We start from the raw sequence: 17,253 nt of genomic DNA on the forward strand, positions 1-17,253 counted from the left end.
GTTTCACCATGTTGACCAGGATGGTCTCGATCTCTTGACCTCGTGATCCACCCGCCTCGGCCTCCCAAAGTGCTGGGATTACAGGCTTGAGCCACCGCACCCGGCCCGGAACTCAAATTTTTACTTTGAGAAATGCTGTCCTAGAGAACCTCCTCCTCAACAAACCATGTATATATTACTAATTAGTTTGATCCTATGCATTCCTGTGTTTTTAATGGTTTTAGAGGCTGGGAGTAGAGATGGGGTCTCACTATGTTGCCCAGGCTGGTCTTGAACTCCTGGGCTCCAGTGATCCTCCACTTCAGCTTCCCAAAGTGCCGGGATTACAGGTGTGAGCCACTGCACCTAGCCTATGATCATTGTAATGTTTCCTATGCACTTGTTTTGTTTGAACACTCACAGCAACCCAGTGAGGTAATACTCCCATTTTAAATATAAGAAATACTACTGAGAGATGAGTTGCACAAGATTACACACTGATAAGTGTCAGAGCCAGAATGGACTTCAAAATCTCATCTACAATACAAATGTTTATTTAAATAAAGAAGAAAGCTATTGTACAAATAACACTCTTCAGGTTTAGCTTACAGAGCCATCACTATGGATTCTTAGCTGTATAAGGAAGTGCTTCTATAAATTCTTAGGTTTAGAGATGATACCATCTGGGTACCTTTGCTTGAACCGTGCAACCACATCTGGGTCTAGTAGGTGGATCCCATCCAGTTGGTTTCCAAGGGTGATCCTGAAACAGGGGAAAAGGAGGGGCAAACCAGAAATCCTGGAATTAATTAATACTGTTAAAAGATGCATACCAAATGAGACTGCCTATCATATCAAATATACCAATTCTTCTAAAAAGAGCTTAACATTACAATAGTTTATGGTAGAATGAGTAGTTCAGAATTGACATAGATTCTGGTGTTAAAATAGACTGGATCTGAGCTGGGCATGGTGGCTCATGCCTATAATCCCAGCACTTTGGGAGGCTGAGGTGGGCAGATCTCTTGAAGTCAGGAGTTCAAGACCAGCCAGGCCAACGTGGTGAAACCCCGTCTCTACTAAAAATACAAAACATTAGCTGGGCACGGTGGTGCACACCTATAATCCCAGCTACTCAGGCGGCTGAGGCAGGAGAATCACTTGAACCCGGGAGGCGGAGGTTGCAGTGAGCTGAGAGCTCATAACTGCACTCCAGCCTGGGCCAACAAAGCAAGACTCCATCTCTCCAAAAAAAAAAAAAAAAGACTGGATCTGTATTGGATGTTTAGTAACTAATGCTTAGCCAGGACTGATTCACAGAGTTGCTACCAGGGAGTATTCTTTGGATAAGCAAAATGCTAGCAGCATGTGTTTTAAGCTCTATTAAAGGGGTGAAAGATAAAATAATTGACAGATTAAATAGATAACTTCATAACCACCAGGGAGCAGATTCAATACATCACATAGAATGGCTGAGGAAGATCCTTAGGTTGTGAGAGTAGAAACCCTAGGGAGCTGTGCTTTGGATCCTAGAACCTGTTGAGTTTTAATGAATTTATAAAATCTCATAAAACAGTTTAAGTACAAGCTTAAGTGGCTTATGAATCCTCTGATGCTCATTTATAGACTCGTGGAGTATAATGTGAAGTTCTACTAAGTTCTGTACTTAATCATAAATAATAGCCCCTTGAAGACTAGTCTGTTCTCTGGTCACCTTACCAGTTGGGCTGCACATTATGTGGTCGTCCAAATAGCTCAATCTTGCGAGTGCCAGGAGATAGTCTTTCAATCATGCCATAGATTTCATCTGGTTTATGACTGGTGGAACGAACCTAGGAGATAAAAACTAGCTGCTTTTTAAGTTACATAAGATTGCAATCCTAGCCCTTTTTATTATGTTTATGATCTAAACGGTAAAAATCTGGGATGAGAATACACCTGACATGAATAACTGATACCAACAACAATGTGGAAGCTTTGGAGGCCTGGGGAGGCACATACCTCAGCTACGATCACATCACAATCCAGACCCTGGTTGAAGCCTTGGGGATTTCCTTTGACACCAACCTGCTCACCACAGATAACAGATTACCTTATGAAACCACACCGTTTGAACTTTTTCTCAATAAGAAATCAAATGATTCTTTATGCTCCACCTATTGAATTGGGCCCCACTGCTGCTCACCAAGCAGTGTTCCTTCCCATGGTTCAACCAGTGACCTGTACGGCCTGTCCGAATGATGCGTTGCAGTTGATTTGTCTTCACCCAAATAATTTCATCTACCCGTTCATACCTGTGGGAAATAAGAAAAAACTAGAGTTTTAACCAAACTTTTACAGTGTGGTTATAAGGGGTAGTACCATAAAGCAAGGAATCACGGAATACTATGGGAGAGAACATGTATCTCACTATAACAGTATTACCCTCAAAAGCAACACAACCATTACTTACCCCCAGAGGTTTAGACATTCTCTGCCCAACTCCATGGCCCTAGAAAGAAATGAGTTAAACAACTACTTCTATGCCTGTATTTTTTACCCTTCAAGACGTGATATGTTAAAAAACACTTTTAACAGTATATAACAGAAAAAGTCTTTTTTTCTACTGAGTCCTAATGCCTGTGTATAATGCAAATCATACCCTGAATATATATTTAATTCTACATTTGTTCTGTGAGAAAGGTAAGGTTGTTGAGGATACTGTTTTATTTTTTCATTCTTAGATCCACCTTGCTGCTTTAATGGTATTGTGCATGTAAATGTTCACTGAATGTCTACTGAAAAAGTGTAGACTGGGCTAGGAAAACCCAGGATTTTATCTCCCACTCAGTATTCACTCTGTACTGTACCGTCCATACCTGTGTAACTTTGAATTGCATTACCTGCCCGTGACCCAGAGAAAGAGAAAGCCATCATCCTGTAGTACGGGTATGTTGAGCCTGCGCATCTCATCATCTGTCAGGGTCCCATAGGGCAGCTCCATGTGAATATCCCAGGGTGGGTCAGCCATCACAACCGCAAACTTGCCCAAGATACTGACGTCCAGGTAGCGGATATCACAACAGATCCACTGCATAAAGTGGTATTTGGTCATCTTCTTTAACTCTCAGATACATAGCCTGAGTCCCTTTTCCATTTGATTTTTCCTATTCCCATACAAGCTTATGTATCCCCCTCCATTCCCAATAGGCCAGACAAGATTGCTGAATTATGTATGCCCTGCTTTCTCCTACATGTATGGCTGCCCTACTCAAACATAAGTCCCTAAGTTGAGACAAGTTTTCTGAGCAGAGAAGTACCTGAGGTGGAAAGAGTCGGTCTGCACTAGAATCACCTCCGACACTTTGTGTAAGAGCAAGCTCCTGGCTTGGTGTGTGGTCTTTGCTGCCAGGGGCCTCAGAATCCATGCAAGCATCAATTTCATAGTGAACATACTTGCAGGTATCCATGTGGAAACATGTATTAAGGAAAGAGCAGTCACCTAAAGACTCATCAGTGTGTTTGTTGATAATTCGTCTGGGAAAATAAAAAGGGAGAATCAATCAACATGGTGCTCCAGATGTAGATCCAACAGTTCAAATTCCAAATGGTTTCAAAATATCTCCTATCTTATTACCCTCCCCTAATTCTATCGTTAGAGCTTCCTCCAAGAGTTTTAAGGGAGGCAGGTAGCATGGAAATAATTCACATTACAGAATAATTGTAATTCCTCTCTAAGTAAAGCCTTGGTTTCCTCTTTTACCACCGGAAGGCAAGCAGTGCAGGAGACTTAGTTGATTAGAACAGAATAAAACATTGACCTAAGAGTTCAGGTTCTTGTTTCTCCTAAGATTATGCTCCTCTCAGAGAACTCTAACTTTCATTCTGGCTCAGAGACAGACAAACCTATATAACTTTGCTATTGTAAGGAGGGAGGTTTAAAAAAAAAAGAAAACAAAACCTCAGTTATTTGGGAGTACAGCCTGTATTCTTCTCACACAATGCACTTCTGAAAGTATACCTTCAGGGTCTAGAGGACTTACAGAAACCATAAACTAAATAAGATTACAGACAGAACCCCAATGTCTGGAAGGGATATGCTGAAAAGGAATGGCTGCTTCTGACAAACCCATCCCACCTCATTCCCTTCCAAAAGACCTGAAGTGCAGCTTGCGACAGGGTCGATCAGCATCACTGGCTTTCATGCACTCCTCCTTGGTTCCATAGTCACAGAATTCTTGCACTTGGGCCCGACCTCGAGAGCGAAATTTTTCAACAATGGATTGTTCCTTGGCTGTTGTAGTATTTAATAGCTCTAGGATCTCCTGACTGACCTGTGACAGAAGTAGCCTTGGACTTAAAATGTCTTGTAGATCAAACTGGCTCTTAGACCAACTCTGCAAATTCTGACAATGTCTTATAAGGGATAAATCAGCTAACATTTTTTTTTTCAGGTATGGACTCTTGCTGTCACCCAGGCCAGTGTACAGTGGTGTAATCATAGCTCACTGCAGCCTGGAACTCCCAGGCTCAAATAATCTTCCCAGCTCAGCCTCCAACACAGCTTAAGAAATACAGGCTCATGACACCATGCCAGCTAATGTTTTAATTACTTTTTGTAGAGGTATGGTCTCACTATGTTGCCCAGGCTGGTCTCAAACTTCTGGTTTCAAATGATCCCCCCACCTCAGCCTCCCAGAGTAGGAATGAGCCATTGTGCCTAGCCCTAAATTAGCTAACATAATATTGGAAAATTGGGAGCCGTCAGATAAGACAAGTGTTAGGGGTTCAGTCCTTCCTCACAAATATGCATTTGGGATGAAATTAAAATGGAAGAGGCCTGGTTCCTACTACTAAGCATTATGCTAAATGTCCCCTCCCCAGGAAGGCATTCCTTCTACAAAAAAACATATTTACTGGGTACTGAACTAAGTTATAGCGCTAAACACTTTATTGTTTAGCTTAGAGTCTATTCAGCAATTCTGTAAGGCAGGATACACTGGTATTATCTTCATGTTAAAGATGAGAAGACTAAGGTCCAAGAGAAGTTAATTACCTTGTTTAAAGTAACACACTAGAAGTACCAAGCAGATGAGAACTCATGTCAGGCCAGTACTTATACTCAGAACCAATTCACATTATTTAGTCAGTTTCCATAATTGGTCTAGTATTCCTCTCCTTTCATCTCCCTATATTTCTATATAATTGGATTCTTCTTCTCACTCTTTTTTTTTTGAGACAGAGTTTCGCTCTGTTGCCCAGGCTAGAGTACAATGGTGTGATGTCGGCTCACCACAACCTCCACCTCCCAAGTTCAAGCGATTCTCCTGCCTCAGGCACCCGAGTAGCTGGGATTACAGGCTTGCGCCACTATGCCTGGCTAATTGTGTATTTTCAGTAGAGACGGGGTTTCTCCATGTTGGTCAGGCTGGCCTTGAACTCCTGACCTTGTGATCCCCCCGCCTCAGCCTCCCAAAGTGCTGGGATTATAGGTATCAGCCACCATGCCCGGCCATGGATTCCTCTTCTCTTGATCTGATTCTTTCAAACATTCAATGACAGATTAAATCAGAATTTGTCAATATTGGCAATATTGACACTTTGGGACAGACAACTGTTGTAGGGGTTTGTCCTACTATTCACTATAGGATGTTTAACAATATCCGTGGCTTCTACCCACTAGATGCCAACAGCACTTCTCCATGTGTGACAATAAAAATGTCTCCAGACATTACCAGATGCCCTGGGAGTTGGGCAGTAGGGAATCATCCCCAGTTGATAACAACTGCTATAAACCCTCAATTCTCAAAATGGTTCCTTACCCTAAGGGTAAATTCCTATCAAACAAAGCTAGAATCAAGAGCATATTGTCAGAGTCTTTTCACATGATCCCTACCTTCTTGCTCTGTTGTTCCTTAGTGGACTGTTGGTTCAGAAGGCTCTCTATCTCCAGATCAACATCTGAGGCAGCATGTTTCCTTGATTTCTTGGCTGGCTCCTTTGCTGGTTCTGATGCTGAAGAGTTCAGACCAGAGGCTAATGAACTGGCAAAGGCAGCTACTGTAGCTGAGTCCTGTTCTGCACGCCGCTTCTGCCCTGTGACAGTCCCTGCTACGTCCCCAGGGCCCTTCTTTTCTGCCACAGCACCCATCATGGCAGAGAGCTTGGAATGGTCAGCATAGGTCACAAGAGTAGGATGTGCATCGTCTTGTAGGAGACCTCGCTTTACCTCAATCAACTCCTGAGCGGCAAACTTTTGTAGGAGGCTTTCTACCCCATCTTGAGTGGCAGGAGCATCTGGCTAGAGGAGGGGAAGTAGGGGCAATAAGACACTGACCATGAACTGAAAATAAGTGGTAAATCCTAACTCTATCGGGTCATTACCGTGGAGATGGCAAGACAGATGGACACAGCATCAGTAGGCAATGTTAAGGCCAGATCAGAGAGGTGGTGTAGCAACTTCTTCTCTAACTCAGGATCTGTAGCTAATTCGGGAACTGCTGAAGCTGTGCTGGGCTTAAGGCCACCAGAGGTGGGTGCGGTCGGCACTGGGCTGTCACTACGGAAGGTTGGAGACAATGCTGCTTCTGGATTCCGTAGATCTAAGAATGAAGAGAAGTGAAAATGAAAAAAGGCAACCACCTGCTGGTCTATATATTTCTGAGAAGTCAAATCTCTAGCATTCCCATACACAGACCTTTTATTTTGTGTAAGAAATTCTCTGACCAACTTTAGCACTAGATTATCCTCAACCATATTTAATCATTCACTGCCTTGCCAAGATAATACTAGGTTTTCTTTCTTTCTTTTCTTTTTTTTTAAAAGATGGGATTTTACCATATTGGCCAGGCTGGTCTTGAACTCCTGACCTCAGGTGATCCACCCACCTCAGCCTCCCAAAGTGCTAGGATTACAGGTGTGAGCCACTGCATCTGGCGATAATACTAGATTTTCTATCTACCTTTTCTCTGTTGGGTGGATAATGATTTCCTAATTTCCTATCCTTGCTGTGCTACAAAGGAAGTAAATTAGCGGCAAGATAGGTTTAAATAATCCCTATCACCTGTCAACCTACATTTAAATAAAAGCCAGAAATACACTCAACAACCTAGGCTGGGATCCAATATTCTTTTTGAGGCATATTGTGTGAATTTTAATGAATCCAGCCCATTGATGAACAAAGTATACAAAATGACAATGTTGGGGGCCAAGTGTCACCTATAACACTCACAAACACAAAACTCTTAATACTTTGCTGAAGTGGTTAGTAAATTATGTTTCCAGACTATATTATTATCAACTATTACTTCACAGCCATCATAACCTTAGTAAGATTTGAGAAACTAAAATAGGGACAAAATGTTACCTTTGAGAAAGCCTAATATCTGTGGTTATTTAACTAAAATATAGATGAAATATTAAACTTCTAGGACCTGAACTGAAATTACCAAGTAAAATAAGTAGGCCATTAGTTTATATTTAGAAATATTCTGTTTACTTAAATATTTCCACTCTGGCCAGGCATGGTGGCTCACAACTGTAATTCTAGCACTTTGGGAGGCTGAGGCAGTTGGATCACTTGAGGTGAGGAGTTTGAAACCAGCCTGACCAATATGGTGAAACCCCATCTCTACTAACATACAAAAAAAAAAAAATTAGCTGGGTGTGGTAGCACAAGCCACCATAGCTACTTGGGGAGGCTGAGGCAGAATTGCTTGAACCCAGGAGGTGGAGGTTGCAGTGAGCCAAGATCATGACACTGTACCCTAGACTTAGCAACAGAGCAAGAGTCTGTCTCAAAAACAAAACAAAACAAAATAAAAATATACATACACACACACACACACACACACACACACACACACACATTTGAAAAATTTCCACTCTAACGGAAACTGAATTTATTAAAATCTGATTCGGGGCTGGGTTTGGTGCCTTATACTCTGGGAGGCCAAGGTGGGAGGATCACTTGAGCCCAGGAGTTCCAGACCAGCCAGAGCAACATGGCAAAACCCAGTGTCTCTACAGTAAAGTTTTAAAAAATTAGCCTCACATGGGGGCCTGTGCCTGTAGTCCCAGCTACTGGGAAGGCTGAGGTAGGAGGATTCCCTGAGCCAAGGAGGCCAAGGCTGAAGTAAACTGTGATTGTGCCACTGCACTCCAGCCTGAATGACAGAGTGAGAACCCTGTTTCAAAAAAAAAAGGCCCGGTGTGGTGGCTCACGCCTGTAATCCCAACACTTTAGGAGGCCAAGGTGGGTGGATCACAAGGTCAGATTGAGACCATCCTGGCCAACATAGTGAAATCCTGTCTCTACTAAATATACAAAAATTAGGTGGGTGTGGCGGCTACTCAGTAGTCCCAGCTACTCAGAAGGCTGAAGCAAGAGAATCGCTTGAACTCAGGAGGCAGAGGTTGCAGCGAGCCTTGAGATCATATCTCTACACTCCAGCCTGGGCAAGAGTGAGATTCTGTCTCAAAAAAAAAAAATTGACTCAGAGGTTCCAAAGAAAACAGAGCTGAACTACACAAAATACCTTGTAATAGTTACATTTTATTAAAGTAAGTTATTGTGGAAAATGGACTCCATAATTCCATACTAGCTAGAAATGTTAGATCATTGTTAGAACTTTCTTCACCTTGCTTACTTCTTACAATCATGTTTGGCTGAATCTTGGATTTTAACTTTTACCTGCTGAATATAATTGTTTTGTCAAAGAGGTATTGTACACATGAAAGGGTCATGGAAGCACTTTGGTCTGTGTGAGAAAAAGTTTAAGAGTAATTGAACCAAGCTAAAAATATGTAAGAAATTTAAGTGATGATTACTATTTAGCTGATTTATAAGACTATAAACAAAATTCCTGCACTGAACAGGACTGAACAGATGGTGACTATTTTTTTTTTTTGAGACAGAGAATCTCACTCTGTTGCCCAGGTCGGAGTGCCGTGGGATGATCTCAGCTCACTGCAACCTCCGCCTCCCAGGCTCAAGCGATTCTCCTGCCTCAGACTCCCAAGTAGCTGGGATTACAGGCGCCCGCCACCATGCCTAGCTAATTTTTGTGTTTTTAATAGAGACAGGGTTTCACCATGTTGGCCGGGCAGGTCTTGAACTCTTGACCTTGTGATCTGCCCACCTCAGCCTCCCAAAGTGCTTGGATTACAGGCATGAGATGGTGATTATTAAAGTCCCTTGCAGCCTGGCACAGGGGCTCACACCTATAATCCCAGCACTTTGGGAGGCCGAGGCAGACGGATCACCTGAGGTCAGGAGTTTGAGACCAGCCTGACCAGCGTGGAGAAACCCCATCTTTACTAAAAATGCAAAAAATTAGCCAGGCATGGTGGTGCATGCCTGTAATCCTAGCTACTTGGGAGGCTGAGGCAGCAGAATCGCTTGAACCAGGAGGTAGAGGTTGCGGTGATCCGAAATCGTGCCACTATACTCCAGCCTGGGCAACAAGGGCAAAACTCCATCTCAATAAATAAATAAATAAATACACACACACACACACACACACACACACACACACACACACACGTGTGTGTGTGTGTGTGTGTGTGTGTGTGTGTATATATATATATAAATATATAAATATATATAAAATAAAAATGCCTATCTAACAAAGGTCTCCCAATATTTTGCCCATGGTATTTTCCACTATTAACGATATGGATATCTTTTAGTTCATTTTATATCCTTGTCTTTTGACATTGAGTTCAGTAGTCAATAATTACCAGATTACAGTAATGCTATAAAAAATAAGATGTAGGTGAGAAACAAATGGAATAATCTAAATTTTATCAAGCCTTGGGTTATATCTTACATGACAACATGATTAATAAATTTACAATAGAGTATGTTTCACAAGGGTTTCCTAAGAATCCTAAAGCTCAACAAAATACATTCTTTGAAATAATCAAATAACACAGAAAGAAGACTGACATTCTGATTTAATTTGTGTCTTTCATCTTTACCTATTACCACAGTACCAAATGATGGGTCGGATCAAGCTCTGGGTCAGAAGACAAGATACATTTAATTACAACCCCAAAAATACTTTTATAAGCATCTTAACTAGGCTTGGATTACACCTGTAATCCCAGTACTTTGGGAGGCCAAGGTGGGAGGATAGATTGAGCCCAAGAGTTCAAGACTAGCCTGGCAACAGGGTAAGACCCTGTTTCTACAAAAAAAAAATAATAATAAAAATTAAAAATTAGGGGCACTTGGGACTTCGGCATTACCCAAGATGGCGGCGGCCGCAGCGAGTCGAGGACTCGGGGCAAAGCTGGCCCTGCGAGAGATTCGCATCCACTTATGTCAGCGATCGCCCGGCAGCCAGGGCGTCAGGGACTTCATTGAGAAACGCTATGTGGAGCTGAAGAAGGCGAATCCCGACCTACCCATTCTAATCCGCGAGTGCTCGGATGTGCAGCCCAAACTCTGGGCCCGCTACGGTGAGTGCGAGACACCAGGGGTATGGGGCTCCGGTAGGGGAACAAGGGTTTGAGAGGAGAAGGGACTGCCCAAGGTCGTGCGGAACCCCGTGGAGAAACTAGAACGCCGACTTAGCCTTGCTGTTCATCTTGTTGCCATGAAGAAATTTATATTCTCAGGGTTATATGATGCCTTGTATCCCAGGCAACATAAGTATGTAGGCTGACCGAGTCCTGCGTAGGGACCAAGAACTGACGTTTCTGTAGCTGAGAATGGGTTTCTGATAGTAGAGAAGCTAGTCAATATAGTTTCGTTCAAATAACTTGTAGTCATTGTCAGTCCAGATAGTGTGAGAATCTCAGTAATTTTTAGCACTTAGAACTGGGCCCTGTGCTGAGTGCTTCCCTGCCTAACTCATTAATCTCTCTTCATCTTTTTTTTTTTTGAGACGTAGTCTTGCTCTGTCGTCAGGCTGGAATGCAGTGGCACGATCTCGGCGCACTGCAACATCCGACTCCCTGATTCAAGCTATTCTCCTGCCTTAGCCTCCCAAGTAACTGGGATTACAGGCACGGGCCACGAGGCCCAGCTAATTTTTGTATTTTTAGTAGAGACGGGATTTCACCATGTTGGCCAGGATGGTCTCCTGACCTCGTGATCCCCCTGCGTCCGCCTCCCAAAATGCTGGGATTACAGGTGCGAGCCACCGGGCCCAGCCTCATTTAATCTTCATTTGTCATGAGGAAGCGTGTTCTTCTCATTGTAGAGATTAGAAAAAAAATGGAATCAAAACCTTGTGGAACCTATCTAAAGTAATGCAGCTAGGATATAACAGGATTGAGCCTTTACATTTATTCCCCTTTTCTAGAATGCATTTACCTCTCTAAGACTGGCATGGCTGGCTCCTTATTCAGGTTATTATTCTGGTCATTTATGTTACTGTTTCTAGCTCCTTTTTATATTACCCTATTCCAATATATTGCAAAATGAAATTTTCCTATCATGTTGCCTAACACATTGTAGGTATGCAATAAATATTTATACATACTGAATAACAGGATTTTAATCACAGCTTTTAACTATATGGTGCCCTGGAAATGTCAGGGGGAAGGTGGAGGAGACTGACCACCTTAAGCAGATTGGTTCCTACAGTAGACATCTGTAGGATGCCATGCATTAATAATTGGAGGAGGAAAAAAAGCTCCTCCCAAAAGACAGTAGACTACAAGAGGAGATAGACACGAGTAACTTCAGTGTATTGTGCTCGGTATTATGTGAGCTAGCACATGGGCCCCTAGGGAATGGGCACCCCATGCAATACACTGCTCACAGTAGTTAACTATAAATGCCTATAGTGCCCCCTAAAGCTTCCCTGAAACAACCCATTGTGGCTATCCAGAATCAGCCAAAATCCTATTTACTTGGGCTTCCTAGATGTGTTTGAGACCCACTGTATTAATTCTAGGCATACCAAATGTACTCTTCCCATCTTAACAAGATTGTAAGATAAAGACCTTTTATTTTACTTTGGTAGCCTCCACGGTGCAGAATAGATACTTAGACACCTCCCTCTCTCTCCTCAGCATTTGGCCAAGAGAAGAATGTCTCTTTGAACAACTTCAGTGCTGATGAGGTAACCAGAGCCCTGGAGAATGTGCTAAGTGGTAAAGCCTGAAACCTCCACCGAGGATTAAGGGCAACAGCCCCAGAGCCTGGGCTCTGATGGACTTAGTGTAATGTGAAAAAAAATGTGTTCTCTTATTCCATATAAAGCTTGTGCTGTAAAATAAAAAAATTAAAAAAAAAAAATTAAAAATTAGGCGGGCATTGTGGCACACAACTGTGGTGCTAGCTACTCAGGAGGAGGCTGAGGCCAGAGGATCGCTTGAGCCCTGAGGTCAAGACTGCCGTGAGCTGTGTTCATGCCACTGAATTCCAGCCTGGGTAACAGAGCGAGATTCTACACACACACACACACGCACAAACACACAATCAAGAGCGGTTGCTTACACCTGTAATTCCAGCACTTTGGAAGGCCAACGTGGGTGGATCATGAGATCAGGGGTTCAAGACCAGCCTGGCCAAGACAGTGAAACCCAGTCTCTACTAAAAATACAAAAATTAGCCAGGTGTGGTGGTGGATGCCTGTAATCCCAGCTATTCAGGAAGCTGTGGCAGAGAGTTGCTTGAACCCGGGAGGCAGAGGCTGCAGTGAGCCAAGATTACGCCAGTACACTCCAGCCTGGGCAACCCAGCAAGAGACTGCCAAAAAAAAAAAAAAAAAAGTATCTTAGCTATATTATATTAGCTAGTTATTCAAACAGGGAGAATATAGACTTATTGTCAAATATATTAAACATGTTTAGCAAGGATCTTGATGAAAGCATCAAGGCTCTAGTAGTTAGGTCTGCATACAGCACAAAGTTTGGTTAATACAAAAATGTTGTTAGTATTAGGGAAAAATGAAATGAAACTTAAAATGACCAACAGCAATTAGAATCACCCATTGAAAGAGTATGAATTTAGAAATGGAAAAGTATAAAGAACTATGATGAGGAACAATTAAAACCAAAAAACAACAAACACCACCACAGATAGAGGATGGCCTATCACCAAAACGACAGAAAGATGAACACAAAGTAGTCAATCATATAATACACTGATATAGTGGCTTTTCAAAAGTTAATTTTGTAGGCCAGGCATGATGGCTCATGCCTGTAATCCCAGGACTTTGGGAAGCTGAAGCAAGTGGATTGTTTGAGCTCAGGACTTAAGAGACCAGCCTGGGCAACATGGTGAAATCCCCTCTCTACCAAAAATACAAAAATTAGCTGGGCATGGTAGCACATACCTGTGGTCCCAGCCACTTTGGAGGCTGAGGTGGGAGGATCACTGGAGCCCGGGAAGTCCAGGCTGCAGTAGGCCATGATCATGCCACAGCACTCCAGCCTGGGTGACAGAGGAAGACCCTGTCTCTGACTAAATAAATAAATAAGTTAATTTTGCAGATCACTTTGCTGAAACAACCAACTACTGAATCCTCAGATCTCCTTTTCCAACTGCCATTGCTGAAGGGGAAAGATTCCACAGGAAAATTAAATAGGCTGGATATGGTGGCTCTCACCTGTAACTCAAACACTTTGGGACGCTGAGGCAAGAGGACAGCTTGAGCCCAGGAGTTCAAGACAAGCTTGGGTAACATAGTGAGACCTCATCTCTATTAAAAATTTAAAAATTAGCCAGGCATGGTGGCATGCACCTGTAGTCCTAGCTACTCAGGAGGATGAGGCAGGAGGACTGCTTGAGCCCAGAAGTTAAAGGCTGCAGTGAGGGGCTCCTACCATCACACTCCAGCCTGGGCAACCATGATAGACTCTGTCTCAAAAACAAAAAAAGTCACTGGCGTCATTTACACACATTTTTAAAAAGTTTCGAAATGGGAAACCAAAGAATAGGGGAAAAACAAAACAAAAAATTGTATCTATAAAGAAATCAGGCCAGGCACGGTGGCTCACACCTGTAATCCCAGCACTTTGAGCGGATCACCTGAGGTTGGGAGTTCAAGACCAGCCTGACCAACATGGAGTAACCCCATCTCTACTAAAAATATAAAATTAGCCAGGTGTGGTGGTAGTAGTATGCTAGCTACTCAGGAGGCTGAGGCAGGAAAATTGCTTTAACCCGGGAGACAGAGACTGCAGTGAGCTGAAATCATGCCATTGAACTCCAGCCTGGGCAACAAGAGCAAAACTCCATCTCAAAAACAAAACAAAACAAATCAGTGAAGTTTATAAAGCAAGAAGAAAAAATTACCCCTCTTAGGGTAATTCAGGAACTACTCCAAGGCTTGACTACTAATTATTGGCTGATGATATGACTTGCACTTCCTACTCTACTACCTTTCCCCCTTACCTCTGTAATTATCTAGGTCCAACATATCCATAAAGGCCAAATTCAAATGCCATTTCCACTATGATGGCTTTGATGGCTTCACTACCTACACCAGCTCAGTTACTTCTCTTCACTGTGCAGACTGTAGATTCATTCATTTAATTTCATATATATATATATATATATACACACACACACACATATATCCTATCACATTCCTGACTTTTTGTAAGCATCTACCCTTGAAACCTATGCTTTGTAAACTAAAGGACAGGGGCAATTTCTTACTTATTTTTGTCTAATTAGACCCATGTATACTGTCGATACTCAAGAAAGGATACTTAATTATGGGAGGATCCCGCCAGTGCACTTTCTAGTTCTAGGGGTGAGAATATGAGCACTTGAACCTAACATGACTGAGACAAGATTGAGAGATGGAGTTCAAGATACTGGCAAATATTGGAACAATCTGCCACAAAGGTGATATTGAAGTCACTATTTTTGCAGAGCTTTGTTACTAGTTTGCCTTAAATAATTCAGAGTTTGTGGTGGGGGTAGGGAGTGGACAAGAGTTAACTTAACCATCTTTCAAATTTCCTTCAAAGTTTTATGATTGTGACATAGGGCAAAAGGAGGAGAGAAAAAGTTTAGAAACCAAACACAAATGTTTTCAGATTTGCTTGTAAATGGCTAAGTCAATGCCGGTAGGGGTTCGACTCATTCAGAAACACGGAGTGCCACTTTGTACGGGCCACTAAACTGGTAACTGTGGATATGAAGGTTCATTCCTTGCTCACTGTGCCCACAGCTGCAAAGAAATGACCACTACAAAGCAGTCGTTATAATTGAGGGAACAAAGCGCCATAGCAGCAACAAAAAAGGGGTCTTGCTGTTTCGCAGGATAGGGGGCTGAGAGGCCTCACAAAGGAGACGTCCTCGCAGTCTGAAGAGGAGTGGGCAAGGCGGACGAGGGTGGGGCTCAAGCGTCCGTCCGGTAAAAGTGAGCTGGCAGAACCGAGGCCCAGGGTGAGGAGGAACCGCGAACTACCTGCAGAAGTGCGAAGGTCTGTGCTGCTGAAGGGGAGAAGGGAGTAACCCCATGTACGAGGCTTTATAGAAATAGCCGCTTGGTAAAGGACACTGACTCTGGAGCTTTTTCTCTAGGGATCCCTCCCATACTCCCCGGTTGAGCCTCGACCCCAACAGCCCCATGCCTCACCCAAGTGCCCCGAGTCCTGCTTCCGCCTCCGCTGCAGCCTTTCCCGCAGAGAGTCCAGCTGCTTCTTGTGGGCCTGGATAGAGCTCCACGTGTCCGACATCCTAGTCTCCCAGCCCTCACGCCTCTCGAATAAGGCGCCCGGGACTAGCACCTCCCAGCACTCGCTCCAGGATATAACCAATTCTCACACGGGAACCCGAAGGCTAACCGGAAAATGACCCCTAGAGATGGGCAAGACCGAAAAGTCATTTCCGGTGTCGCGCTTTCTTGGAAGCTATAAAGAGAGCCACGTTAGGTGTTGGCAGAGCGGCCGGTATAGTCCTTATACCCGCTCTCTCATGCTTCCAGGCACAGTGAGGCTGTGGTTGCCATGTTGGTGACTGGCAGAGCGGCCATATTGCTTACAGATGCGCATGCGGCCATGTTGAATATTCGGAGGGGAATTCTGAGAGTTGACCCATGTTAAAATAGCACTCGTAGAGAGCAACACCATGTAGTACAGATTTTTTTTTTTTTTGAGACGGAGTTTCGCTCTTGTTGCCCAGGCTGAAGTACAATGGCGCGATCTCGGCTCTCCGCAACCTCCGTCTCCCGGGTTCAAGCGATTCTTCTCTCTCAGCTTCCCGAGTAGTTGGGATTACAGGCATATACCACCACGCCCGGCTAATTTTTTGTATTTTTAGTAGAGACGGGGTTTCTCCGTGTTGGTCAGGCTGGTCTCGAACTCCAGCCTTAGGTGATCCGCCCGCTTCGGCCTCCCAAAGTGCTGGGATTACGGGCGTGAGCCACAGCTCTCTGCTGTACAGAATTTTAAGATGAAGGATCACTTGTTCCTTTTGACAGTTTGGTACTAACATACCTTTGCCACTGAAGACATGATTTGTTTCCATTGCTTCATTTACAAAAAAACAGCGGTGGTCCCCAGTCTGAGGTGTGGGGCCGTTAGGGGGTGTGCGAATGCTTCTTTGTGTGCGGGAGAGGCGTGGGGTAGTGAGGAGGGCTGATGAAGGAAAAATGCTAGAGGTCTTGAAATACGTGATCTCTCTCTTAGGCTAAATTTACAAAGTACGTATAATCGATTAAAATAGAGTTCTGACATTAAGAGGGCTTTGAGGTCCTGGTTGCGTTGTGTTTTTTGTTATGAGAGCTACTTTCATGAGTGTGTTCAGTTTGTGAAATGTAATTGAGCTGAACATTTTGGTATGTGCACCTTGTGTAGTAAACTTAAATACAAGGGTTTGTTTTTTTTTTTTCCCCCTACAATCCTTTTTTTTCTTTCTTTTTTTGACACAGTTTCATTCGTGTCGCCCAGGCTGGAGTGCAGTGGTGTGATCTCAGCTGACGGCAACCTCTACCTCTCTACCTCCCAAGTTCAAGCTATTCTGCCTCGCCCTACCCGGTAGCAGGGATTACAGTCACCCACAACTATACTCAGTTAATTTTGTGTTTTTAGTAGAGATGGGATTTCATTCACCATATTGGCCAGGCTGGTCTCAAACTCCTGACTTCATGATCTGCCCTCCTTAGCCTCCCAAAGTGCTGGGATTACAAATGTGAGCTACTGTGCCTGGCCGTTTATTTTTATTTTGAGACGTGAGCCACTAATCCCAGCTTTCTCTTTCTTTTTTTTTTTTTGGCACCGAGTTTCGCTCTTGTTACCCAGGCTGGAGTGCAATGGCCCGATCTCGGCTCACCGCAACCTCCGCCTCCTGGGTTCAGGCAATTCTCCTGCCTCAGCCTC

General features: G+C 43.5%; 2 protein-coding genes across 3 annotated transcripts; one reads left to right on the forward strand and one right to left on the reverse strand.

Moving 5' to 3' along the window:
- Window positions 1-512: 512 nt before the first annotated feature.
- Window positions 513-15,789, reverse strand: METTL3 (methyltransferase like 3). Of its 2 annotated transcripts, none has more exons than XM_017544490.2 (11): window positions 15,513-15,789; window positions 6,343-6,560; window positions 5,855-6,259; window positions 4,117-4,292; window positions 3,279-3,495; window positions 2,862-3,049; window positions 2,432-2,470; window positions 2,165-2,273; window positions 1,981-2,049; window positions 1,699-1,811; window positions 513-742 (listed from the first exon to the last, which is right to left on the reverse strand). In XM_017544490.2, the coding sequence occupies exons 1-11, from the start codon at window positions 15,610-15,612 to the stop codon at window positions 631-633; spliced, it is 1,746 nt and encodes a 581-aa protein (XP_017399979.1). In that variant the 5' UTR covers window positions 15,613-15,789; the 3' UTR covers window positions 513-630. The 2 variants fall into 2 exon arrangements, with proteins under 2 accessions (XP_017399979.1, XP_017399980.1); XM_017544491.2 differs by having other exon boundaries at window positions 1,981-2,046; window positions 15,513-15,787.
- On the forward strand, window positions 10,158-12,197 carry LOC108315252 (NADH dehydrogenase [ubiquinone] 1 alpha subcomplex subunit 2). Its single transcript, XM_017544494.1, has 2 exons — window positions 10,158-10,422; window positions 11,986-12,197. Exons 1-2 carry the CDS (start codon window positions 10,215-10,217, stop codon window positions 12,075-12,077), a joined length of 300 nt encoding a protein of 99 aa, XP_017399983.1. The 5' UTR covers window positions 10,158-10,214; the 3' UTR covers window positions 12,078-12,197.
- Window positions 15,790-17,253: the final 1,464 nt, after the last annotated feature.

The sequence above is a fragment of the Cebus imitator genome, unplaced genomic scaffold, assembly GCF_001604975.1.
Source record: "Cebus imitator isolate Cc_AM_T3 unplaced genomic scaffold, Cebus_imitator-1.0 Scaffold170, whole genome shotgun sequence".
NCBI lineage: Eukaryota > Metazoa > Chordata > Mammalia > Primates > Cebidae > Cebus > Cebus imitator.

Coding starts and splice junctions, on each gene's coding strand:
- LOC108315252 (XM_017544494.1), top strand. CDS start 10,215: ATGGCGGCGGCCGCAGCGAGTCGAGGACTCGGGGCAAAGCTGGCCCTG. Junction 10,423..11,985: donor CAAACTCTGGGCCCGCTACG/GTGAGTGCGAGA, acceptor CTCTCTCCTCAG/CATTTGGCCAAGAGAAGAAT.
- METTL3 (XM_017544490.2), bottom strand. CDS start 15,612: ATGTCGGACACGTGGAGCTCTATCCAGGCCCACAAGAAGCAGCTGGAC. Junction 3,496..4,116: donor TGTCGCAAGCTGCACTTCAG/GTCTTTTGGAAG, acceptor TTATTTTCCCAG/ACGAATTATCAACAAACACA. Junction 743..1,698: donor CATAATGTGCAGCCCAACTG/GTAAGGTGACCA, acceptor CCCCTGTTTCAG/GATCACCCTTGGAAACCAAC.